Genomic DNA, 27,275 nt, shown 5'->3' with positions numbered 1-27,275 from the left:
CAAAAAAAATTCGATATTTTGTATTGATTGTGAAAATGAAAAATCTAAAATGTATTTAGATGCACGTTTGGACACCCCTGTTCTAAAATAAAGTAAGCCACGTAACCACCAGCATGGAGGATTGTCTTCCCGTTGGAAAGCCCCGCCATTAGGGTTCTAAGTGACCTGGAACCGAACACAGGTCGAGCCTGTGGTCCATTTTGGGGGCCAAAGTGGAATCATTTCATCGCTGCTTCCTGGCCGACATAATCACTCACGCAAAAGAAACGACGCACAACCCGGATACACTCATGCACGGAGAAGCACCACCGTATTATAGAATGCACAGCATCCAAGCTGCTTGATGCTTGCCTTGTGCACCCAAAGTGCACCCAAAGTGCACTGGAGCAGCTACGATGACAATGAGCACTCCATTATAGAAGCCCCTGGACTTGAATAACCAACCTTGCTCCCCTGTGGCCAGCACAGAGTCATGACATGGCTCTCATTCAGTCCCCTTTTTCTCTCCCTTTTCGGGTCCTTTTTTTTTTGGCAAAGAGATGTTTAAATCAAAGCTATAAATGAATAAGACTATATATTACATGCATTTTGAAAAAAAAAAAAAAATAAGAAAATTAAATAATATAGTAGGAAAATAAATATAATTCCAAGAAGGCTTTCTTTTTTTTTTTTTTTTAAATATTTACTCTAAATCTCTTTCACCCGAGTTAGCAACATAAACATGGTCCTTGATACGGCGTAGAGCTCAACAGTCGTATGCATTGTGAGCACGACGTCACGACAATGGCTACATCTGTCTTCGGAAAAGAAAACAAATACACACAATTAACAAATTTGGTTTTCCATGAATAGCATTCAGGGCAGTTTTGAAGTTGTTGTTTTTTGGTCGTTGTTAAGGTAATCTCTCTTGCTCTCTTTTAGAAGGCTAGCTATGGCTGTCTCAGATTACCTACAGGATACAGTACATGTAAGAGTTAGCGCCTTCACATCTCGCGCTCACATTTTGGCTATGTTCACACTTGCAGTGTACGATGTCCATTTCTGATTTTTTTTTGTTAAATCCGAACTCGATCACATTGTAAAAACATAAAACATATAACATTTATGCGTGTTTCATGTAAACAGAACGTGACCAAAATTTGCATGAAACACAATGTCACACTCAAAGCCTAGTGTTTACGGAAGTAAAGTGTGCTGTTCACATGTCACATACGGGCAGAAAAATCAGAATTGATTGTCAGTTCGAACATAGCTTTTGACTTTCACGCATGTGTGTATTGGCAAAGAATTGGGACGTTTCTCACTTTCCGATGATGCATAGGTCGGATCGACGTGACCTGAACGTGCAGACTGTAATCACATCGGAAATCTCATTGTACTTGCACGATGACAAAGATCCATACCATACCATACAATACATATCTGATTTATATCTGCATACGAAAAAAGGCTTGTGTCGGATTTGAAAAAAAATCGGAATTATTCATATGTTACACATTTTGGTGAAAAAGTCGGAATTGACCAGAAGTTTTAACATAGCCTTTGACTTTCACGCCTGTGTGTATTGGCAAACATTTTTGATGTTGGTACACTTCCGATGACAAACAAATCGGATGAACGCGACCTGAATGCTCAGAATGCAATCGGATACATATTTGATTTATAGCTGCATCTGAAAAAGGCATGTGTCGGATTTGAAATTTTTTTAAATTGTGCAAAAAAATTGGAATTGATCTGAAATTCTACCGAGCCTTTGACTTTCACGCCTGTGTGTATTGGCGAATAATTATGACGTTTGTTACCTTCCGATAACGAAAAGATTGAATTAACGTCACCTGAACGTTCAGACTGCAATCGGATTACATATCTTACTCATATCTGCATGTGAAAAAGACTTGTGTTGGATTTGAAAAAACTCGGAATTGTGCTGTTCACATGTCACACGTGAGGAAAACAATTGGAATTGACCTGCAGTTCGAACATAGCCTTTGACTTTTACGCCCGTGTGTATTGGCGAAGAACTACGACGTTGGTACACTTCCGATGACAGATAAATCGGATGAACGCGACCTGAATGCTCAGAATGCAATCGGATACAAATCTGATTTATATCTGCATCCGAAAAAAGGCTTGTCAGATTTCCAAAAAATCGGAATTGTGCAAAAAATTGGAATTGATCTGAAATTCTACCGAGCCTTTGACTTTCACGCCTGTGGGTATTAACGAATAATTATTCCGATAACGTATAGGTCGGACAAACGCTACCTGAACGTTCAGGCTGCAATCGGATACATATCTGACTCATATCTGCATATGAAAAAGGCTTGTGTCGGATTTAAAAAAAATCGGAATCGTTCTGTTCACATTGATGCGGTACATCTCACATATGGGCAAAACATCGGAATGGAGCTGCAGTGTGAACATAGCCTTTGACCGATCCCATCATCATCATATTGGATACGTCTCATGATAACCTCAACCATGAACCAATATTGATGAAACCACAATATTACGTTTTTCTTTTTTGTTGTGCCGGAGTCATCTCAGTCGAAGGAGATCGAAAGGCTCTGGGAGTGATTCACAGGGTTCGAATGGGGGTGGGGTCTCTCAAGCCTTAAACGTAGGATACACAATATAGCAACAATCCAACTCTTTGTGAACTCTATGGGCGGTCCCAGGAGGTGCATATTTTCGTAACTTCCAGTCTAGCGGAGGCGTGGATGCAGTCCCCCCCGCCGAGGGACTAGAGGAGCTTTGCGACTCCAAGTGCAAGTTAGGAGCTGTCACTGGCAGAGCGCTTTTTGCCGAAGGGACTGGCAGAGTCTCTGTTTCGCAGATTAGGCTGGGTCTTGTACGTATGGGGACCCGCGGGCCAGCGCCAGCTCCCGCGGCCCTCGGCTCCCGTAGGGGCGGCGGCGGAAGAGCAGGGCTTGTTCTGCAGCAGCTGAATAAGCATGGTCATCTCCGGGCCCATTTGAGACACCATGCTGGTCCTCACGCGCTCCACCGTGTCCTCGTTGCAGTCCATCAGGCTCTGCAGCAGCCTCCCGTAGAACCTGCGGGAAACAAAAGGCAATGCCTTGTACTGTGCTGCGTGCTCTCAGTCCGTTGTCCGACACAACTGCGCCGCGACAACGGAGTCAGAACAAGCAATCTCGTTCCATTTCACCGTTTGCGACGGCCGCGTCGAGCAGATGGTAACCAAAAGACGGACTTGAGCCATCTGTTATGCGACATAAAACCAGGTCAAAGTGACATCCGCTGTACAACATTTATTTATTTGCTCAACCAACAACATTTGACGCTGTTTCTGAGGCAAGAGCTGACCTCCATCACAGTCCAATACATGTGTGGCCAAACTTGTTCTACTCAGGGCCACAGACTGAAATAATAAAGGATGTGGGGACCATCTTGGTAGGTTTCATTTTTAAAACCAGTACCATATAAAGATTTTTTGTTAAAAGAACTATCCATCCATCTTCTTCCGCTTATCCGAGGTCGGGTCGCGGGGGCAGCAGCCTAAGCAGGGAAGCCCAGACTTTCCTCTCCCCAGCCACTTCGTCCAGCTCTTCCCGGGGGATCCCGAGGCGTTCCCAGGCCAGCAGGGAGACATAGTCTACCCAACGTGTCCTGGGTCTTCCCCGTGGCCTCCTACCGGTCAGACATGCCCTAAACGCCTCCCTCATCCTGAGCAGATGCCTGAAGCGCCTCATCTGGTTCCTCTCGATGTGGAGGAGGAGCGGCTTTACTTTGAGCTCCCCCCGGATAGCAGAGCTTCTCACCCTATCTCTAAGGGAGAGCCCCGCCACCCGGCAGAGGAAACTCATTTCAGCCGCTTGTACCCGTTATCTTGTCCTTTCGGTCATAACCCAAAGCTCATGACCATAGGTGAGGATGGGAACGTAGATCGACCGGTAAATTGAGAGCTTTGCCTTCCGGCTCAGCTCCTTCTTCTTTTTAAAGAACTAGAACATGTAATTTCGGTCGAAGCCAAACGGACATGCTAACAGTTTACACGCTCGCCAGATAGCATCAAGTAACAAACAAGTATGACTACAAAAGCTAGCATGTTAACAGTGATGGGCAAGCGACTCGGAAAATGTAGCAAGTTAAGCTACAAGTTACTCTCGATAAATGTTGCTAAGCTACAGGGAAGCTATCCCCAGAGAATTGTAGTTAGCTAAACTACAAGCTACAAGTAGCTAGCTACATCAAAGCTACATTTAACGGCATTTCTATATATGGGCCCAAATGTATAATATCAATGTTCATGTAACTGAGAGTGTACAAATTACTATTAACTATCTGTCATTTAGCTGGGGACACCCTACAACTACCTCTACGGGTAGTTTGTTTGTAGTTTGGACCCGCAGTCCATTTTCTCTCTTTGTAGCTTGGAGCTTTGATGTAAGCTACCTTGCTACATGGCTCTAAAAGTAGCTAAGCTACAGGAAAAACTACTCGTTAAAGAAAATGTAGTCAAGCTACGTAGCCTCGCTACATGTAGCTTGCCCATCCCTGTTGGCATGTTAGCATGTTACTGTTAACATGCTAGCCTTTGTAGTCATACTTTTTTGTTACTCGACGCTATCTGGCGAGCGTGTTAACAGTTAGCATGTCCGCTTGGCTTCGACCGAAATCACATGTTGTAGTTCTTTAAAAAATATATTTATATCGTACTGGTTTTAAAAATGAAACCTACCAAGATGGCCCCCGCATCTTTTATTACTTCAGTCTGCGGCCCTAAGTAGAACAAGTTTGGCCACACGTGTACTGGACTGCTTGAGCAAATAAATACATGTTGCAGTGAAATTCTGTTAACTGAGTTGACGGTTTTGTCCTTACCATAAAATCTACGGCTGTTATTTTTACGGTGCATTACTGCAAATGCAAAAATGGGTTTTTACAGTTCAGTTGGCAGAATTTAACAGAAAAAAAAAACAAGCTTTTCCATATACAGTGATATGCTGTAAAAACAGCGTAGGTTTTTACGATAAAAAACTAGCAGCTCAGTCGCCAGAATTTTACCGGTAAAATCTATCATAATTTGAATTTGAACTTTTTTTATTTTTTTTAATTCAGCTTTGAATTCATAAGTCACATCTTGAAGTTTTTTCTAAACATGTTTGTTGCATTGTTTTATAATATTGATGTTTAATATTAGGATTTTTACTGTCAAAATGGAAAGAACAAAGGAAGGTTATATTTGATATTTGGTTATATTTAAATGTTTACATTTTATAATTTTTTTTTCCTATTTCTTGTTTTCCAAAGGTCATAAAAACATATCAATAATTATCGATATCGGTCGTTGTCAGCCATATTGCCCAGCCCTACCTAAAAGTAATGGTTTGATTGAATACAGTATGTATGTATGTATTATACACATAAATACATACATACATACATATATATACATTAGAGATGCGCGGTTTGCGGACACAACCGCGGAGTCCGCGGATTATCCGCGGATCGGGCGGTTGAAAAAAAAAAAAAAAAGATTTTATCCGCGGGTCGGGTCGGGCGGTTGAAATAAAAAAAAATTAGATTTTAAATAGATTCAGGCGGGTGGCAGTTAAACCAATTCGGAAATATATATACATAGTTAAATGTTGTTACCCACATACGAAAAACGAGCAGGCACCTGCAGTATATGCCACAACAGAAGAAGAAAAAAAAAAGAGATGGACACTTTTACGGAGCGGAGAAGGGACGCCTCGCTGGGGTCCGGGACCGAGGCCCCTTCCCCCGAGAGGGCCCCACCGGGAGCCGTAGCTGAGGTGATCCGCGAGAAGGGCCCGACGCACGTCCAGGGTCACCACCGCGCCCACCGCACCGACACCCCGCCTCGTCCGCCTTCGCTGCGGCCGGCGTCACGCGCAGCAGGTAAGCAGCTTACTTGCCCGCCACCCCCGTGGCCGGAGGCTCGTAACAGGGGTCACTCCGCGCGCTCCGCCCGCGCAGCTTACCTGCCCGCCACCCCCGTTGCCGGGGGCGCGTAACAGGGGTCACTCCGCGCGCAGTGCGCTCACGAAAGGGGTGGGGCTCACCCTGGTGAGCCGAGTGGGCAGAAATGGCGCTGCGGGATGAACCGAACGCCGGGTTAAGGCGCCCGATGCCGACGCTCATCAGACCCCAGAAAAGGTGTTGGTTGATATAGACAGCAGGACGGTGGCCATGGAAGTCGGAACCCGCTAAGGAGTGTGTAACAACCCACCTGCCGAATCAACTAGCCCTGAAAATGGATGGCGCTGGAGCGTCGGGCCCATACCCGGCCGTCGCCGGCAGCGAGAGCCGCGAGGGCTAGGCCGCGACGAGTAGGATGGCCGCCGCGGTGCGCGCTGAAGCCTCGGGCATGAGCCCGGGTGGAGCCGCCGCGGGTGATTGCGCACTGGTGTCTCCTTTCTTTAACAGGCAAAAGCTTTATAACCTCACTAATGCCTTGCATCGTCTATATTAGATATATAACAACGGGCGGGTGCGGGCGGGTGCAGTTCTGATTAAATGTCAGTTCGGGTGGATGGCGGATGGTTGACGACTTTTGTGATGCGGTTGCGGATGAAGTAATTGCCTATCCGCGCATCTCTAATATACATAGATACATACCTATACACATACATAAATATATACATACACATATACCTGTATACATACATACGTACATACATACATACATATACGTACATACACATACACATATATACATACATACATACATACAAAACCCAAAATTTGGGTTTGTCACGTTGTGTAAATTGCAAATAAAAACAGAATACAATGATTTGCAAATCCTTTTCAACTTAAATTCAATTCAATAGACTGCAAAGACGAGATATTTAATGTTCGAACTGAGAAACTTTTTTTTTTTTTTTTTTTTTAAATAATCATTAACTTAGAATTTAATGGCAGCAACACATTGAAAAAAAGTTGGCACAGGGGCATTTTTACCACTGTGTTACATGGCCTTTCCTTTTAACAACACTCAGTAAACATTTGGGAACTGAGGAGACCAATTTTTGAAGCTTTTCAGATGGAATTCTTTCGCATTCTTGCTTGATGTCGTATTTTATGCTTCATAATATGCCACCCATTTTCAATGGGAGACAGGTCTGGACTAGAGGCAGGCCAGTCTAGTACCTGCACTCTTTTACTATGGAGCCACGCTGTTGTAACACGTGCAGAATGTGGCTTGGCATTGTCTTGCTGAAATAAACAGGGGAATCCATGAAAAAGACGTTGCTTGGATGGCAACATACTGTATGTTGCTCCAAAACCTGTATGTACCTTTCAGCATTAATGGCGCATTCACAGATGTGTAAGTTACCCATGCCTTGGGCACTAATACACCCCCATACCATCACTGATGCTGGCTTTTCAACTTTGCGCCTTTAACAGTACGGATGGTTCTTTTCCTCGTTGGTCTGGAGGACACAACGTCCACAGTTTTCAAAAACAATTTGAAATGTGGACTCGTCAGACCACAGAACACTTTTCCACTTTGCATCAGTCCATCTTGGATGAGCTTGGGCCCAGCGAAGCCGGCGGCATTTCTGGGTGTTGTCAGACTGGAAATCTCTGCAGAGAGTGGTGAGGACGGCGGAAAAGATCATCAGGACTCCTCTTCCTCCTATCCAGGATATCGCAAAAAGCCGCTGCCTGACCACGGCTCAGAAAATCTGCAGAGACTCCTCCCACCCCCACCAAGGACTGTTTTCACTGCTGGACTCTAGAAAGAGGTTCCGCAGCGTCCGTAGCAGAACCTGAAGGTTCTGTAACAGTTTCTTCCCTCAGGCCGTAAGACTCTTGAACGCATCATAATTAAATTATCCCCTCAATTCCCCCCAAAAATGGATTAACTGGCTGGAATATAAAGACAATGTAACATACATCCATAAATGTGGATGCATATGCAAAAGTGCAATATATTTATCTGTATAGTAATCTATTTATTTATATCTGCACCTAATTGCTCTTTTATCCTGCACTACCGTGAGCTAATGCAACGAAATTGCGTTCTTATCTATACTGTAAAGTTCAAATTTGAATGACAATAAAAGGAAGTCTAAGTCTCTAAGTCTATAAATGGCTTTCGCTTTGCATAGGAGAGTTTTAACTTGCACTTACGGATGTAGTGACCAACTGTAGTTACTGACAGTGGTTTTCTGAAGTGTCCCTGAGCCCATGTGGTGATATCCTTTACACACTGATGTCGCTTTTTGATGTAGTATCGCCTGAGGGATCGAAGGTCACAGGTATTCAATGTTACGTGCAGTGATTTCTCCAGATTCTCTAACCTTTCGATGATATTACGGACCGTAGATGGTGAAATCCCTAAATTCCTTGCAATAGCTGGTTAAGAAATGTTGTTCTTAAACTGTTCGACAATTTGCTCACGCATTTGTTCACAAAGTGGTGACCCTTGCCCCATCCTTGGAAGCTGCTTTTATACCCAATCATGGCACCCACCTGTTCCCAATTAGCCTGTAGACCTGTGGTATGTTCCAAATAAGTGTTTGATGAACTTTCCTCAACTTTCTTAGTCTTTTTTGCCATTTGTGCCAGCTTTTTTGAAACATGCTGCAGGCATCAAATTCCGAATGAGCTAATATTTGCAAAAAATAAAGTTTCTCAGTTCGAACGTTAAATATCTTGTCTTTACAGTGCATTTAATTGAATATAGGTTGAAAATCATTGTATTCTGTTTTTATTTACCATTTACACAACGTGCCAACTTCACTGGACGCCCCTGCTTATTTCAGCAAGACAATGCTAAGCCACGTGTTACATCAACGTGGCTTCATAGTAAAAGAGTGCGGGTACTAGACTGGCCTGCCTGTAGTCCAGACCCGTCTCCCATTTAAAATGTGTAGCGCATTATGAAGCGTAAAATACCACAACGGAGACCCCGGACTGTTGAACAACTTAAGTTGTACATCAAGCAAGAATGGGAAAGAATTCCACCTGAAAAGCTTCAAAAATTGGTCTCCTCAGTTCCCAAAAGTTTACTGAGTGTTGTTAAAAGGAAAGGCCATGTAACACAGTGGTAAAAATGCCCCTGTGCCAACTTTATTGCAATGTGTTGCTGCCTTTAAATTCTAAGTTAATGATTATTTGCGGGAAAAAAATGAAGTTTCTCAGTTCAAACGTTAAGTATCTTGTCTTTGCAGTCTACTCAATTGAATATACGTTAAAAAGGATTTGCAAATCATTGTATTCTGTTTTTATTTACCATTTACACAACGTGCCCTGTGATGAGGTGGCAACTTGCTCAGGGTGTACACCGCCTACTGCCCAAATGCAGCTGAGATAGGCTCCGGCAACCCCCGCGACCTCAAAAGGGACAAGCGGTAGAAAATGGATTGATGGATTTACACAACGTGCCAGTTTCACTGGTTTTGGGTTTTGTACATACATACATACATACATACATGCATACATACATACATTACCCCAAGGGATCAATAAAGTACTTTCTATTCTATTCTATTCTATACATACATACATACATACATAAATATACACATACATACATACATACATACATACATACATAAATATACACATACATACATACATACATACATACAAACCCCGTTTCCATATGAGTTGGGAAATTGTGTTAGATGTAAATATAAACGGAATACAATGATTTGCAAATCCTTTTCAACCCATATTCAATTGAATGCACTACAAAGACAATATATTTGATGTTCAAACTCATAAACTTTATTTTTTTTTTGCAAATAATTAACTTAGAATTTCATGGCTGCAACACGTGCCAAAGTAGTTGGGATAGGGCATGTTCACCACTGTGTTACATGGCCTTTCCTTTTAACAACACTCAGTAAACGTTTGGGAACTGAAGAGACACATTTTTTAAGCTTCTCAGGTGGAATTCTTTCCCATTCTTGCTTGATGCACAGCTTAAGTTGTTCAACAGTCCGGGGTCTCCGTTGTGATATTTTAGGCTTCATAATGCGCCACATATTTTCAATAGGAGACAGGTCTGGACTACAGGCAGGCCAGTCTAGTACCCGCACTCTTTTACTATGAAGCCACGTTGATGTAACACGTGGCTTGGCATTGTCTTGCTGAAATAAGCAGGGGCGTCCATGGTAACGTTGCTTGGATGGCAACATATGTTGCTCCAAAACCTGTATGTACCTTTCAGCATTAATGGCGCCTTCACAGATGTGTAAGTTACCCATGTCTTGGGCACTAATACACCCCCATACCATCACAGATGCTGGCTTTTCAACTTTGCACCTTTAACAATCCGGATGGTTCTTTTCCTCTTTGGTTCGGAGGACACGACATCCACAGTTTCCAAAAACAATTTGAAATGTGGACTCGTCAGACCACAGAACACTTTTCCACACACACTTCCATCTTAGATGAGCTCAGGCCCAGCGAAGCTGACAGCGTTTCTGTGTGTTGTTGATAAACGGTTTTCGCCTTGCATAGGAGAGTATTAACTTGCACTTACAGATGTAGCGACCAACTGTAGTTACTGACAGTGGGTTTCTGAAGTGTTCCTGAGCCCATGTGGTGATATCCTTTACACACTGATGTTGCTTGTTGATGCAGTACAGCCTGAGGGATCGAAGGTAACAGGCTTAGCTGCTTACGTGCAGTGATTTCTCCAGATTTTCTGAACCCTTTGATGATATTACAGACCGTAGATGGTGACATCCCTAAATTCCTTGCAATAGCTGTTTGAGAAAGGTTTTTCTTAAACTGTTCAACAATTTGCTCACGCATTTGTTGACAAAGTGGTGACCCTCGCCCCATCCTTGTTTGTGAATGACTGAGCATTTCATGGAATCTACTTTTATACCCAATCATGGCACCCACCTGTTCCCAATTTGCCTGTTCACCTGTGGGATGTTCCAAATAAGTGTTTGATGAGCATTCCTCAACTTTATCAGTATTTATTGCCACCTTTCCCAACTTCTTTGACACGTGTTGCTGGCATCAAATTCTAAAGTTAATGATTATTTGCCAAAAAAAAATGTTTATCAGTTTGAACATCAAATATGTTGTCTTTGTAGCATATTCAACTGAATATGGGTTGAAAATTATTTGCAAATCATTGTATTTCGTTTATATTTACATCTAACACAATTTCCCAACTCATATGGAAAGGAGGTTTGTACATACATACATACATACATACATACATACATATACACACATATACACATACATACATACATATTTACATACACATGCATACATACATACCATACATACATATATACATACATACATTTATACATACATACATATAGATACACATACTCATATATACATAGATATATAAACAAATGATGTCAACAGACAGTGGTAGTTGATCAGTAGCAGAGATGGCGCTCACCTGTTGGGGAAGTGACTCGGCAGCTGGGCCACCTCACCGATGGCGTCGGGGTTGGTGTGAGCGACCGTGCATATGTCCAGCTTGCTGTAGCACTCCTCTTGGACTTCCGATATCATTCTTTGGAACGCGGAGCAGCGGCGGATGTTCGGGAACACCTTGGAGGTGACGCCGTTGGCAATGCACTTAAGGCTCTCTTTCACGAAGGCTTTACCCTGGAGAGTGAAGAAGACGCGTTGAGTACAAAACCAAACGGTGCGGACGAGGGCCGGCGTGCGCGCGTACCTGAGTGTCAAATTTAGCAGCGCTGTACAGGAAGGACTTGCAGATGTCGTGCAGGCCGTCTGTGTCGCACGTGGAGTTTTCCAGGCAGGCGAAGGCCCCGCAGCCAACTTGGAGGGCGCTGTTGAGACAGCGCGCCACATCTGCTGTGGGCACAGACACCAGCATCCATCAGCGCTGCCGGCGGCGGCGGCTCGCACTCTGCACACGCTCGCCGCTACGACAGAAATGCGGCCGACAAAGGCGAATGTTCATTCGGAACTGTGGCCGTTCATTCATAAAGGCCGGCGCGAGCCCCGAGGGGGCAAAGTGGAGCTTGGACACCTTACAGCTCTGAAAGGCCCTGTGACACTTTTTGGCACGGCCTACAGCCTTTCCCTTGGCTGGGCTCCCTTCTTTTCAGCAGAGCTTGGATGAACAGCACCAGAAATACCAAAGAGTTTCCTGCAAAATTGTTGGCGCGCCTGTCGACACACACACACACACACACACACACACACACACACACACACACACACACACACACACACACACACACACACACACACACACACACACACAGTCGCACACATGCCGGCACCAGCCTCTGTCTTCAATTATTTTTGCACCAACTGTAATTGTCGAGCCACATTTGGGGACTCAGAGCACTTCAATATTCCTCACTGCAAAGTCACACAAGTCAGGTCCAATATGGACCACGACACAGTGTACAGTCCACAATGCACGGACGGGATCACGCCATAGCGTTTATATCTGGGGTCTCTAACCCTTTTTTTTTTTTTTTTTTTTTTTTTTTGCTGCCGGGAGCTACTTTTACAAAATGAAAATGGCCGGCGGCTTTACTCGTTTTTTTGTAATGTTTACTTTTGTAGCTTGTTTCAGCCCAAACAAAGGAAATACGCTTGTTTTGTTTTGTTTTTGGCCTAAAAATGGCCGACGTAGACCAACTTCCTGTTTGTTTAAATACGGGTACATCAGAATCGGAATCAGAAATACTTTATTAATCCCCCGAGGGGAAATGAAAGATTTTCAGCACAATCCCATGCAAGAGCGGACAAACATTACAGGGAGACAGCACGGGATCGCTGACGAGGTCTGCCAACTTCCGGCGCCCTTTACGAAAAAAGGTGAGACACAGGTAAACAAACGCTGGGGAGGAGGGCTGGTGGGGGGTGAGAAAAATAAAAATAAATCAGTCTAAGCTTGGGCCCCTGGAGAGTGGGTCCAAACTGAGGCCAAGGGGGAAACTTCAAAGAACACAGAGTAGAGATGTCCGATAATGGCTTAATTTTTCCGATATCCGATATTGTCCAACTCTTAATTACCGATTACGATATCAACCGATACCGATATATACAGTCGTGGAATTAACACAAATTTGTTGTGATACCCCGCTGGATACCTTAAAGGCCTACTGAAACCCACTACTACCGACCATGCAGTCTGATAGTTGATATATCAATGATGAAATCTTAACATTGCAACACATGCCAATACGGCCGGGTTAGTTTACTAAAGTGCAATTTTAAATTTTACGCAAAATATCCTGCTGAAAACGTCTCGGTATGATGACGTCATCGCGTGACGCCACGGATTGTGGAGGACATTTTGGGACAGCATGGTGGCCAGCTATTAAGTCGTCTGTTTTCATCGCAAAATTCCACAGTATTCTGGACATCTGTGTTGGTGAATCTTTTGCAATTTGTTCAATGAACAATGGAGACAGCAAAGAAGAAAGCTGTAGTAGGGAAGCGGTGTATTACGGCCGACTTCAGCAACACAAACACGGCCGGTGTTTTATTGTTTACATTCCCGAAAGATGACAGTCAATCTTTACCATTGGCCTGTGGAGAACTGGGACAACAGAGACTCTTACCAGGAGGACTTTGAGTTGGATACGCAGACGCGGTACCGTGAGTACGCTTCCAAACATTTGATCGCTTGCCCGTACGTGCGTGCCGCTATGTGCATGTCACGTACGTAACTTTGGGGACTTTGGGGAAATATATGTGCTGTATGAACTTTGGGGAGGTGAACGGTACTTTGGGCTGTGGGATTGAGTGTGTTGTGCAGGTGTTTGAGTTGTATTGGCAGGTTATATGGACGGGAGTGGGGAGGTGTTTGTTATGCGGGATTAATTTGTGGCATATTAAATATAAGCCTGGTTGTGTTGTGGCTAATAGAGTATATATATGTCTTGTGTTTATTTACTGTTTTAGTCATTCCCAGCTGAATATCAGGTCCCACCCGCCTCTCACAGCATCTTCCCTATCTGAATCGCTCCCACTGCCCTCTAGTCTTTCATTCTCACTTTCCTCATCCACGAATCTTTCATCCTCGCTCAAATTAATGGGGAAATCGTCGCTTTCTCGGTCCGAATCGCTCTCGCTGCTGGTGGCCATGATTGTAAACAATGTGCAGATGTGAGGAGCTCCACAACCTGTGACGTCACGCGCATATCGTCTGCTACTTCTGGTACAGGCAAGGCTTTTTTTTTTATCAGCGACCAAAAGTTGCGAACTTTACCGTCGATGTTCTCTACTAAATCCTTTCAGCAAAAATATGGCAATATCGCGAAATTATCAAGTATGACACATAGAATGGACCTGATATCCCCGTTTAAATAAGAAAATCGCATTTCAGTAGGCCTTTAAACAATGTAACAAGGTTTTCCAAAATAAATCAACTCAAGTTATGGAAAAAATGCCAACATGGCACTGCCATATTTATTATTGAAATCACAAAGTGCATTTTTTTTTTTAACATTCCTCAAAACTGCAGCTTGGAATTTGGGACATGCTCTCCCTGAGAGAGCATGAGGAGGTTGAGGTGGGCGGGGTGGGGGGTGGGGGGGTGGGGGGGTGGGGGGGGTTGAGGTGGGGGTAGGGGGTTGCGGGGGGTGTATATTGTAGCGTCCCGGAAGAGTTAGTGCTGCAAGAGGTTCTGGGTATTTGTTCTGTTGTTTATGTTGTGTTACGGTGCCTGATGTTCTCCCAAAATGTGTTTGTCATTCTTGTTTGGTGTGGGTTCACAGTGTGGCGCATATTTGTAACAGTGTTAAAGTTGTTTATACGGCCACCCTCAGTGTGACCTGTATGGCTGTTGACCAAGTATTGCATTCACTTGTGTGTGTCAAAATCCGTAGATATTAAGTGATTGGGCCGGCACGCACAGGCAGTGCCTTTTATGGTTTATTGGCGCTCTGTACTTCTCCCTACGTCTGTATACACAGCGGCGTTTTAAAAAGTCATACATTTAACTTTTTGAAACCGATACCGATAATTTCCGATTTTACATTTTAAAGCATTTATCGGCCGATAATATCGGCAGTCCGATATTATCGGACATCTCTAACACAAAGGACATTAAAGACATTAAAAGAGCAGAGCTGATGCAACCAGCCACTTCTACACACAGCTACAAAAGTAAAACAACAACCAAAAAAACACACAAAAAAAACCCATATACACTGCGGTGGCCTCTGCGGTGTTCCACGCCATCATCTGCTGGGGTGGGGGGAGCATGGCCAGAGACAGGAGCAGACCCAACAAAGCAAGTGTGTCCGCCCTGAGATTGGTAGGTCGTGAGTTCAATCCCTGGTCGAGTCATACCAAAGACTTTAGAAATGGGACCCATTACCTCCCTGCTTGGCACTCAGCATCAAGGGTTGGAATTGGGGGTAAGTGTCTATATTAGCTATATTAGACTTATATATTGTTATTATAGGTGTCCTGGGCATGACGTTAAAGTGCATCCAGCAGTGGAGGCACCTCTATGAGGTCTTGGGGTACTAGGAGGTTAACCCCTTTACTACTGTTACCCCAGGTGGCCCTTGGCAAAGGCCTAGTACCTGACTGCCCCTTAGCCAGGGATACGGTGAAGACCTCAACGGCGAAGCAGGCGGAAGACGGTAGATTTAAGAACTACCACAACGGCTGCGATGGCGGAAGAAGGCTGCAGCAGAAAAGGCTCCCCAGTCGTCTTGGACTCCATGCCACTGGACCCTGACCCGATTCTGTCAAGGATCGTGTGGTGACTGTCTGTGCACCAGTCTCTCCACGTTAAACAAAGTCACGCACAGGCATCCTCCATAAAGGGATACACCCCTACCAGGAGGATCGTCATACTCGTTCGAGTGACCGCCGATGATGGTATTAGACTACTATCAAAATGACTTTAATAGCCTTATATAAGTGTTATAATGAAAGCAACTGTGTCAGCCCTGATATTGGTAGGTCGTGATGCGAGGAGCAGTTTTTTCTGCCAGGCTCTGCCCACTACGAATGGGTAAAAACAGTTAGTGTCCCATCTAGAACGTCAAGGTGTCATCGCTCTCATCAGAATCAATTCTTATCTGAAGTTGTGGAACCGAGTTACAAATGTTGAAAGTTTCTTGGCGAACCATCAGATTAAAGTTTTGCACCATTCCACGCTCTTATGGCGCAAAGCAAATTCCTTCGCAATGTATCATCGCCCATCTGTCGAGTATTTGTCATTGAAACCGCGGTTCATTCGGTCAAAGTTCCTACGAAGTACGACCGCTGTTTTTGGCCTTAAAATGGCCGACGGAAACCAAGATGGCGGACTTCCGGGTTTGTTTCCAAATGTGGGTTCTTGAGACTTTTACGTGCGACTTGTCATGATGACGTCTCCCGCGATTTTAGTGATGAAACATGAGACTGGTGGGAGGGGCTCATTTTTACTAATCACAAGTGTGTGTGTGTGTGGGTATAAGTGTATATATAAGTGTTGTGTGTGTGTGTGTGTGTGTGTGTGTGTGAGTGGGTATAAATGTGTATATATAAGTGTGTGTGTGTGTGTGGGTATACGTGTATATATATAAGTGTTGTGTGTGGGTATAAATGTGTATATATAAGTGTGTGTGGGGGGTATACGGGTATATATAGGTGTGTGTGTGTGTGGGTGTGGGTATAAATGTGTATATATAAGTGTGTGTGTGTGTTGGTATACGTGTATATATAAGTGTTGTGTGTGGGTATAAATGTGTATATATAAGTGTGTGTGTGTGGGTATACGGGTATATATAGGTGTGTGTGTGTGTGTGTGTGTGTGTGTGTGTGTGTGTGGGTATAAATGTATATATAAGTGTGTGGGTATAAATGTGTATATATAGGTGTGTGTTTGTGTGTGGCTATACATGTATATATACGTAAGTGTGTGTGTGTGGGTATAAATGTGTATATATAAGTGTGTGTGTGTGTGTGGGTATACGTGTATATATAAGTGTGTGTGTGTGTGGGTATAAATGTGTATATATAAGTGTGTGTGTGTGTGGGTATACGGGTATATATAGGTGTGTGTGTGTGGGTATAAATGTATATATAAGTGTGTGGGTATAAATGTGTATATATAGGTGTGTGTTTGTGTGTGGGTATACATGTATATATATGTAAGTGTGTGTGTGTGGGTATAAATGTGTATATATAAGTGTGTGTGTGTGGGTATAAATGTGTATATATAAGTGTGTGTGTGGGTATACGTGTATATATAAGTGTGTGTGTGTGTGGCAGTGACGTGCGGTGAGGTTGATGGCTGGTGAGGCACTGACTTCATCACAGTCAGATTTACAAACATATGAACCCTAAAGAGTATCTTATTCACCATTTGATTGGCAGCAGTTAACGGGTTATGTTTAAAAGCTCATACCAGCATTCTTCCCTGCTTGGCACTCAGCATCAAGGGTTGGAATTGGGGGTTAAATCACCAAAAATGATTCCCGGGCGCGGCGCCGCTGCTGCCCACTGCTCCCCTCACCTCCCCCACACACACCCCCTTAATGCAGACGACAAATTTCATTACACCTAGTGTGTGTGTGACAATCATTGGTACTTTAACTTAACTTTAACTTTACACATACAAACTGTAGCACACAAAAAAGCACATTTAATAAAAAAAACTTTATTATGGTCTTACCTTTACTTATAAGTTAAGTCCATGCGCCGCAACTAAAGCCCTCACTTAAACTTTCCACGTGCAAGATTGAATCTATTTAAAAAAAGTGTAACTGAGGCTTTATAAATGTCGCCTATACTGTATGAAACTACAAAATAACAAACACGGAGGCTCCAGTTTACACGAGGACCACTTTATTTACCTTCTTTCAAAAACCTCCGCTCCACTCCGTGTCATCACTTCCGCTCTTAGCGCCTTCAAAATAAGAGCTCAAGGCATATACTGTATAACAGCGCATAACAGGAACTTAACATCACAAAGAGGAAAGCCCATGAAAATAGGTTACAAAAGTTATTTAATAAGAAGCCAAAAAGTGCAAAAACAATAATGTTCGTGTTGGAGGAGTTGTGAATTAGGTACACCTGCAGTCTGCAGGTGTACCTAATGTTGTGGCCCTGCAGTCATTCACAATTCCTCCAACACAAACATTTTGGTTTTTGCACTTTTTGGCTTCTTATGAAATAACTTTTTTAAATAGATTAAATCTTGCACGTGGAAAGTTTAAGTGCGGGCTTTAGTTGATATAACAATTCTACGGCGGGGGTACAGGAGGCGGGATTATTGGAGCCTCAGCCAGTGCGTCTTCGCAGCAGTTTTATGATCGCTCAGCACAAGAAATACGTTACACACATACAGTTGTTGACAAAATACACTGTACATTATATACCTCAGCTAACTAAACTATGGAAATGTATAATATAATTCATATAGCAATACAGTCTCACTGCACAGCAGGCCAGCAGTTAGCCGAGTCCGGAATCCATGTTGAGGCACAACTGAGTGACGTGCCTCAACTGGCTGCTGTTCAGCGCACCGTCTCTTCTCAGTATTTGAACGGCAAATGTGAAAATTCAGCGATTTTGAATAAAAATAATCTAAAACTGGTGAAGTTAAATGGAAAATAACTTTATAGTATAATCGCTGGGGGCAGCACGGTGGAAGAGGGGTTAGTGCATCTGCCAATACGAAAGTCCTGAGTAGTCTTGGGTTCAATCCCGGGCTCGGGATCTTTCTGTGTGGAGTTTGCATGTTCTCCCCGTGACTGCGTGGGTTCCCTCCGGGTACTCCGGCTTCCTCCCACCTCCAAAGACATGCACCTGGGGATAGGTTGATTGGCAACACTAAATGGTCCCTAGTGTGTGAATGTGAGTGTGAATGTTGTCTGTCTATCTGTGTTGGCCCTGCGATGAGAGGGCGACTTGTCCAAGGTGTACCCCGCCTTCCGCCCGATTGTAGCTGAGATAGGCTCCAGCGCCCCCCGCGACCCCAAAAGGGAATAAGCGGTAGAAAATGGATGGATGGATATAATCACTGGATACATATAACAATTTACATTTTTTTTCTTTTTACATTTTTTTTCTTTCCATGATGGCAGGTGAGGGCCCGCCTCACCTGCCTCTAGTGACTGCACGTCACTGGTGTGTGGGTATAAATGTGTATATATAAGTGTGTGTGTGTGTGGGTATATGTGTATATATAAGTGTGTGTGTGTGGGTATAAATGTGTATATATGAGTGTGTGTGGGTATACGTGTATATATAAGTGTGTGTGTGTGGGTAAATATGTATATATAAGTGTGTGTGTGGGGGTATACGTGTATATATAAGTGTGTGTGTGTGTGTGTGTGTGTGTGTGTGGGTATATGTGTATATATGTGTCCTCACACACGCACACCCTTAAGTGTATACTTGTTCGCACACACACCCTCTTAAGTGTATACTTGTTTTCCCCCACACACACCCCCTTAAGTGTATACTTGTTTTCCTCCCACACACACCCCCTTAAGTGTATACCGGTTTTCCTGCCACACACACATCCTAAAGTGCAAACATGTTTTCCTCCCACACACACACACACACCCTTAAGTGTATACCTGTTTTCCTGCCACACACACACCCCCTTAAGTGTATACTTGTTTTCCTCCCACACACACCCTCTTAAGTGTATACCTGTTTTCCCCCACACGCTCCCCCTTAAGTGCATACTTGTTTTCCTCCCACACACACACCCTTAAGTGTATACCTGTTTTCCTGCCACACACACACCCCCTTAAGTGTATACCTGTTTTCCTTCCACACACCCCCTTAAGTGTATACCTGTTTTCCTCCCGCACACACACCCTTAAGTGTATACTTGTTTTCCTCCCACACACACCCCCTTAAGTGTATATTTGTTTTCCTCCCACACACACCCTCTTAAGTGTATACCTGTTTCCCCCCACACGCTCCCCCTTAAGTGCATACTTGTTTTCCTCCCACACACACCCCCATAAGTGTATACCTGTTTTCCTTCCACACACCCCCTTAAGTGTATACCTGTTTTCCCCACACACACCCCCTTAAGTGTATACCTGTTTTCCTTCCACACACCCCCTTAAGTGTATACCTGTTTTCCTCCCACACACACCCCTTAAGTGTATACTTGTTTTCCTCCCACACACACCCCCTTAAGTGTATACCTGTTTTCCTCCCACACCCCCCCCCTTAAGTGTATACCTGTTTTCCTCCCACACACACCCCCTTAAGTGTATACCTGTTTTCCTCCCACACCCCCCCCCTTAAGTGTATACTTGTTTTCCTCCCACACACACCCCCTTAAGTGTATACTTGTTTTCCTCCCACACACACCCCTTAAGTGTATACCTGTTTTCCTGCCACACACACCCCCTTAAGTGTATACTTGATTTCCTCACACACACACCCCCTTAAGTGTATACTTGTTTTCCTCACACACACACCCCCTTAAGTGTATACCTGTTTTCCTTCCACACACCCCCTTAAGTGTATACCTCCCCCCCCACACACCCCCTTAAGTGTATACCTGTTTTCCTCCCACACACACCCCCTTAAGTGTATACTTGTTTTCATCCCACACACACCCCCTTAAGTGTATACCTGTTTTCCTCCCACACACACTCCCTTAAGTGTATACTTGTTTTCCTCACACACACACACCCTTAAGTGTATACCTGTTTTCCTTCCACACACCCCCTTAAGTGTATACCTGTTTTCCTTCCACACACCCCCTTAAGTGTATACCTGTTTTCGTCCCACACACACCCCCTTAAGTGTATACTTGTTTTTCTCCCACACGCACTCCCTTAAGTGTATACCTGCATACCTGCCAACTACTCCGGTTTTCCCGTAATTAGTACGGTTTTCATCAACCTATTCCGGGTTACGGTTGCAGTGATAAAAAATACGGTTTTTCATTAATTAAAAAAAAAAAATTTTTTTTAAGTTTTATTCACGAAATTGCGTAACACCAATGACAATCGACACTGCTTCCTAGGGCTGGGCGATAAAACAATAACAATATATATCGCGATAGACATGTGATCAATATCAATAGAAAATGGGGTCGATAGAACGTTCGATAATTTCACTGAGTTCTGTTAGAAAAAATAGGAAGAAATGCCGAGCCGGAACCGCACGGCATTCTGGGGGGTGTAAGCAGAGGAAGGGCTTTGGCCTCTCAACCTATCACGGCCGAGCCTGAACCGCAAGGCATTCTGGGAAATGCTAACAGGAAAAAAAAAAGCAACAACGGCGAGCTGACGACGAGGAGTGAAACAAAACGGGAATATGAGTGCGGCAGCACGAGAGGAAATTGTAAATAAAAAAGGAAACGTCACGTCACCAGTTTGGCAGTATTTTGGATTTTTTAAGTCCGATACGAATCAGAGTAATACTGTCTGCAAACTTTGCAAGGTTGTCGTCCCGACCAAGTCTGGGGACACGACAAACTTATTTTACCACCTGAGCCGCTCTCACCCGCTTGAGTACAGCAGTAACAAACAACCACAACCATCTACATCAGCCGGTGCAAGTGGAACAGCACCGAAGCGGCAACAACAGACCACCATCGAGATGTACTCGGCAGCAGTGCCATACGACAAAAATGCAATACGTTATAAAGAAATAACGGATGCAGTGGTGGATCAATTAGCGAAGGACATGCTACCTACTTATATTTAAAATAAAAGTATTTAAATTCAGCCTTTTTTCTCCTGGTCTTTATTTAGAATAGTTTGTTTTTTTTGTCAATAATTATCGATATCGACTGATATGAAACACTTATATCGTGATACATTTTTTAGTCATATCGCCCAGCCCTACCAGTGCTTCCCGTAACTTCCTATCGAGCCATTCCGAATGCCATGCGCGAGGCTATTTATAGCACCGCTGCCAAGCACGAGGCACCAGTTGCCATTGTTTCCAAACGAGCGAACGATCATGGAATCAGCCGGAGAAAAATCGCAAACGAGTCTTAAACCGAAAAGAAAACTGCAGTCATTCCGTGAAGAATATTCAAAAGCCTATCCGGGAATAATTATCCGTTCCAAAAAGGGTGAAAACTACGCGAATTGCACCTTGTGCAGACAAGATTTTTCGATCGGACACGGAGGAATTAGCGATGTAAAAGACCACGTTGGGGCAAAAAAACACAAGTCTAATGCCGTTGCTAGCGATACAAGTGGAAAACTTTCAACGTTTTTCGGATTTTAGCCACTAAAAGGTAATGACACCAATGTTATCTATTGGAATTGTTTAGTAGTTATACTGTTAAAAGTGTTTATACTATTTATGCTTTCAAGTCCAAGTTGAAGAAATCTTGTTAAATGTTGACAGCATAACTACCAAAATACAGAAGTATGTCCTTAATATTTTTGCAGTGCTATTTCTGTTGAAAAGTTAAAATGATTACATTAGAGATGTGATGTGCCACTTTTCAAGTGTCTGATGGCTTAAATTAATTTTCATGAATTTTTCATATTTTGAATTCTTTTGAAAGGCTTACAAAAAAACTACATTTGAATTGTAATTCCATGCTATTGACAGGACTATTAATTTTAATGAAGTTAGCTTACCATGTTTACAGTATGATAATTGTGATAGAAATGTGAATTTTAGGCACAGAATATTTTTTACAATTGAACAAGGCAGTAGATTATACAAGCTTGGACAGAAAGTTAATAATGACACCAATTCTTTTTTAATGGAATTGTTTAGTACTGTTTTACCATTTGTTTACTGTAAAAAGTGTTTATACTGTTTATACTTTCAATTAACAAATTGAAGTCTTGTGAAAGGTTGACAGGATAACTGGCATTAACTGTCAAAATAATTTCAAACTATTGAAGTTAGCTTACAGAATAAACATGTCAATCAACCCATATGATTTTTGCTGTAATATTTTTGTTTTGAAAAGTCACTGTGACTGATAGAAAAGTGATGGTTTTAGCAACATTTTAACCTGTCTGAATGCTAATAATCATTTTGCGTCGGGGGGCGAAGGAACCCCCAACCAGGACTTTGTCCTGGACCTACCGGGGCCTGCGGCCCTTGGACCCTGGCTACTAGGTTTTTCTGATTTCAAAAGTTGGCAGGTATGTACCTGTTTTCCTGCCACCCACACATCCTTAAGTGCATACTTGTTTTCCTCCCACACACACCCCCTTAAGTGTATACCTGTTTTCCTCCCACACACACCCCCTTAAGTGTATACTTGTTTTCCTCCCACACACACCCCCTTAAGTATATACTTGTTTTCCTCACACACACACACACCCTTAAGTGTATACTTGTTTGCACACACACCCTCTTAAGTGTATACCTGTTTTCCCCCACACGCACCCCCTTAAGTGTATACTTGTTTTCCTCCCACACACACACCCCCTTAAGTGTATACTTGTTTTCCTCACACACACACACACACACCCTTAAGTGTATACTTGTTCGCACACACACCCTCTTAAGTGTATACCTGTTTTCCTTCCACACACCCCCTTAAGTGTATACCTGTTTTCCTCCCACACACACGCCCTTAAGTGTATACTTGTTTTCCTCCCACACACACCCCCTTAAGTGTATACCTGTTTTCCTGCCACCACACCCCCTTAAGTGTATACCTGTTTTCCTCACACACACACACCCTTAAGTGTATACTTGTTCGCACACACACCCTCTTAAGTGTATACCTGTTTTCCCCCACACGCACCCCCTTAAGTGTATACTTTATTTCCTCCCACACACACCCCCTTAAGTGTATACCTGTTTTCCTGCCACACACATATCCTTAAGTGCATACTTGTTTTCCTCCCACACACACCCCCTTAAGTGTATACCTGGTTTCCTGCCACACACACACCCCCTTAAGTGTATACCTGTTTCCCACCCACACACACCCCCTTAAGTGTATACCTGTTTCCCCCCCACACACACCCCCTTAAGTGTATACCTGTTTTCCTCCCACACACACACACACCCTTAAGTGTATACTTGGTTTTCCCCCACACGCACCCCCTTAAGTGTATACATGTTTTCCTCCCACACACCCCCCCTTAAGTGTATACCTGTTTTCCTGCCACACACACATCCTTAAGTGCATACTTGTTTTCCTGCCACACACACATCCTTAAGTGTATACCTGTTTTCCTCCCACACCTCCCCTTAAGTGTATACCTGTTTTCCTCCCACACACACCCCCTTAAGTGTATACTTGTTTTCCTCCACACACACACACCCTTAAGTGTATACCTGTTTTCCTGCCACACACACCCCCTTAAGTGTATACCTGTTTTCCTGCCACACAAACACCCTAAGTGTATACTTGTTTTCCTCCCACACACACCCCCTTAAGTGTATACTTGTTTTCCTCCTCACACACACCCCCTTAAGTGTATACTTGTTTTCCTCACACACACACCCCCTTAAGTGTATACTTGTTCCCACACACACCCTCTTAAGTGTATACTTGTTTTCCTCCCACCCCCCCCCCCCTTAAGTGTATACCTGTTTTCCTGCCACCCACACATCCTTAAGTGCATACTTGTTTTCCTCCCACACACACCCCCTTAAGTGTATACCTGTTTTCCTCCCACACACACCCCCTTAAGTGTATACTTGTTTTCCTCCCACACACACCCCCTTAAGTATATACTTGTTTTCCTCACACACACACACACCCTTAAGTGTATACTTGTTTGCACACACACCCTCTTAAGTGTATACCTGGTTTCCCCCACACGCACCCCCTTAAGTGTATACTTGTTTTCCTCCCACACACACACCCCCTTAAGTGTATACTTGTTTTCCTCACACACACACACACACACACCCTTAAGTGTATACTTGTTTGCACACACACCCTCTTAAGTGTATACCTGTTTTCCTTCCACACACCCCCTTAAGTGTATACCTGTTTTCCTCCCACACACACGCCCTTAAGTGTATACTTGTTTTCCTCCCACACACACCCCCTTAAGTGTATACCTGTTTTCCTGCCACCACACCCCCTTAAGTGTATACCTGTTTTCCTCACACACACACACCCTTAAGTGTATACTTGTTCGCACACACACCCTCTTAAGTGTATACCTGTTTTCCCCCACACGCACCCCCTTAAGTGTATACTTTATTTCCTCCCACACACACCCCCTTAAGTGTATACCTGTTTTCCTGCCATACACAAATCCTTAAGTGCATACTTGTTTTCCTCCCACACACACCCCCTTAAGTGTATACCTGTTTTCCTGCCACACACACACCCCCTTAAGTGTATACCTGTTTCCCCCCCACACACACCCCCTTAAGTGTATACCTGTTTTCCTCCCACACACACACACACACACACCCTTAAGTGTATACTTGGTTTCCTCCCACACACACCCCCTTAAGTGTATACCTGTTTTCCTGCCACACACACCCCCTTAAGTGTATACTTGTTTTACTTACACACAAACCCCCTTAAGTGTAAACTTGTTCGCACACACACCCTCTTAAGTGTATACCTGTTTTCCCTCACACGCACCCCCTTAAGTGTATACTTGTTTTCCTCCCACACACCCCCCTTAAGTGTATACCTGTTTTCCTGCCACACACACATCCTTAAGTGCATACTTGTTTTCCTGCCACACACACATCCTTAAGTGTATACCTGTTTTCCTCCCACACCCCCCCTTAAGTGTATACCTGTTTTCCTCCCACACACACCCCCTTAAGTGTATACTTGTTTTCCTCCACACACACACACACACCCTTAAGTGTATACCTGTTTTCCTGCCACACACACCCCCTTAAGTGTATACCTGTTTTCCTGCCACACAAACACCCTAAGTGTATACTTGTTTTCCTCCCACACACACCCCCTTAAGTGTATACTTGTTTTCCTCCTCACACACACCCCCTTAAGTGTATACTTGTTTTCCTCACACACGCACCCCCTTAAGTGTATACTTGTTTTCCTCCCACACACCCCCCTTAAGTGCATACTTGTTTTCCTCCCACACACGCCCCTTAAGCGTATACCTGTTTTCCTGCCACACACACACCCTTAAGTGTATACTTCTTTTCCTCCCACACACACCCCTTAAGTGTATACTTGTTTTCTTCCTCACACACACACCCCTTAAGTGTATACTTGTTTTCCTTACACACACACCCTCTTAAGTGTATACTTGTTTTCCTCCCACCCCCCCCCCCCTTAAGTGTATACCTGTTTTCCTGCCACACACACATCCTTAAGTGCATACTTGTTTTCCTCCCACACACGCCCCTTAAGCGTATACCTGTTTTCCTGCCACACACACACCCTTAAGTGTATACTTGTTTTCCTCCCACACACACCCCCTTAAGTGTATACTTGTTTTCTTCCTCACACACACACCCCTTAAGTGTATACTTGTTTTCCTTACACACACACCCCCTTAAGTGTATACTTGTTCCCACACACACCTTCTTCAGTGTATACCGGTTTTCCGCCACACGCACCCCTTTAAGTGTATACTTGTTTTCCTCCCACACACACCCCTTTAAGTGTATACCTGTTTCCCCCCCACACACACACCCTTAAGCGTATACCTGTTTCCCCCCACACACACCCCCTTAAGTGTATACCTATTTTCCTCCCACACACACCCATTTAAGTGTATACCTGTTTTCCTTCAACACCCACTCCCTTAAGTGCATACCTGTTTCCCCCCCCCACACACCCTTAAGTGTATACCTGTTTTCCCCACCACACACACTCCCTTAAGTGTATACCTGTTTTCCTGCCACACATACACCCTTAAGTGTATACTTGTTTTCCTCCCACAAACACACCCTTATGTGTATACCTTAAATTTAATACTGTACATTTAAAAAATGCCTCCAGTTTGCTTGTTCTGCTTTCACAGCCAGAAGTGCATGTGCTTTTTTACATCATTTTATGGTGGGCTTACGCATAACTTTCATGTCTCAAACATCATCTATCTTCCTCTTTGCTCATTATTTATGTGCAGAACCATACTGAAATATTGATACCGGAGATACCAGATATAACATTGATCCTGAAATCTAAACATCAATACTTTTAAGACTTTAGTTCAGGGGTGTCGAAACATTTTTACCAAGGATCGCATACTGAAAACTCAAAGAATGTGTGGACCATGCTAAAACATTTTATTTTGAAAACATGCTAAAACACATACGTGTATATATAGTGTGTGTGGGTATATGTGTATATATACGTGTGTACGCGGGTATAATTATATTAAAAAATATGAATGGATGCAAGTTCAAAAAGCCTTTTTAATGTCTATATTAAATGGAGACAAGTCAAACACTAGCGCCAGGCGGAAAGAAACGCTCAGGCTAAAAGCTTG

General features: G+C 43.6%; 1 protein-coding gene across 2 annotated transcripts in view; it reads right to left on the bottom strand.

Moving 5' to 3' along the window:
* Positions 1-664: 664 nt before the first annotated feature.
* The window catches only part of stc1 (stanniocalcin 1), a 37,721-nt gene continuing 11,110 nt past the window's right edge, over positions 665-27,275 (bottom strand). Inside the window, exons 2-4 of one of the 2 annotated variants that reach the window (XM_061981044.1) lie at positions 11,660-11,802; positions 11,378-11,589; positions 665-3,056 (exon numbers count right to left, since the gene is read on the bottom strand). In XM_061981044.1, coding sequence (XP_061837028.1) covers positions 2,774-3,056; positions 11,378-11,589; positions 11,660-11,802 — 638 coding nt within the window. In that variant the 3' untranslated portion in view covers positions 665-2,773. The remainder of the gene's footprint in view (positions 3,057-11,377; positions 11,590-11,659; positions 11,803-27,275) is intronic. The other variant, XM_061981045.1, reaches the window with a different exon arrangement.

Source organism: Nerophis lumbriciformis, linkage group LG20, assembly GCF_033978685.3.
Source record: "Nerophis lumbriciformis linkage group LG20, RoL_Nlum_v2.1, whole genome shotgun sequence".
Classification (NCBI taxonomy): Eukaryota; Metazoa; Chordata; class Actinopteri; order Syngnathiformes; family Syngnathidae; genus Nerophis; species Nerophis lumbriciformis.
The sequence above is the reverse complement of the archived record's forward strand: the minus strand, read 5'-3'. Positions and strand labels throughout refer to the sequence as shown.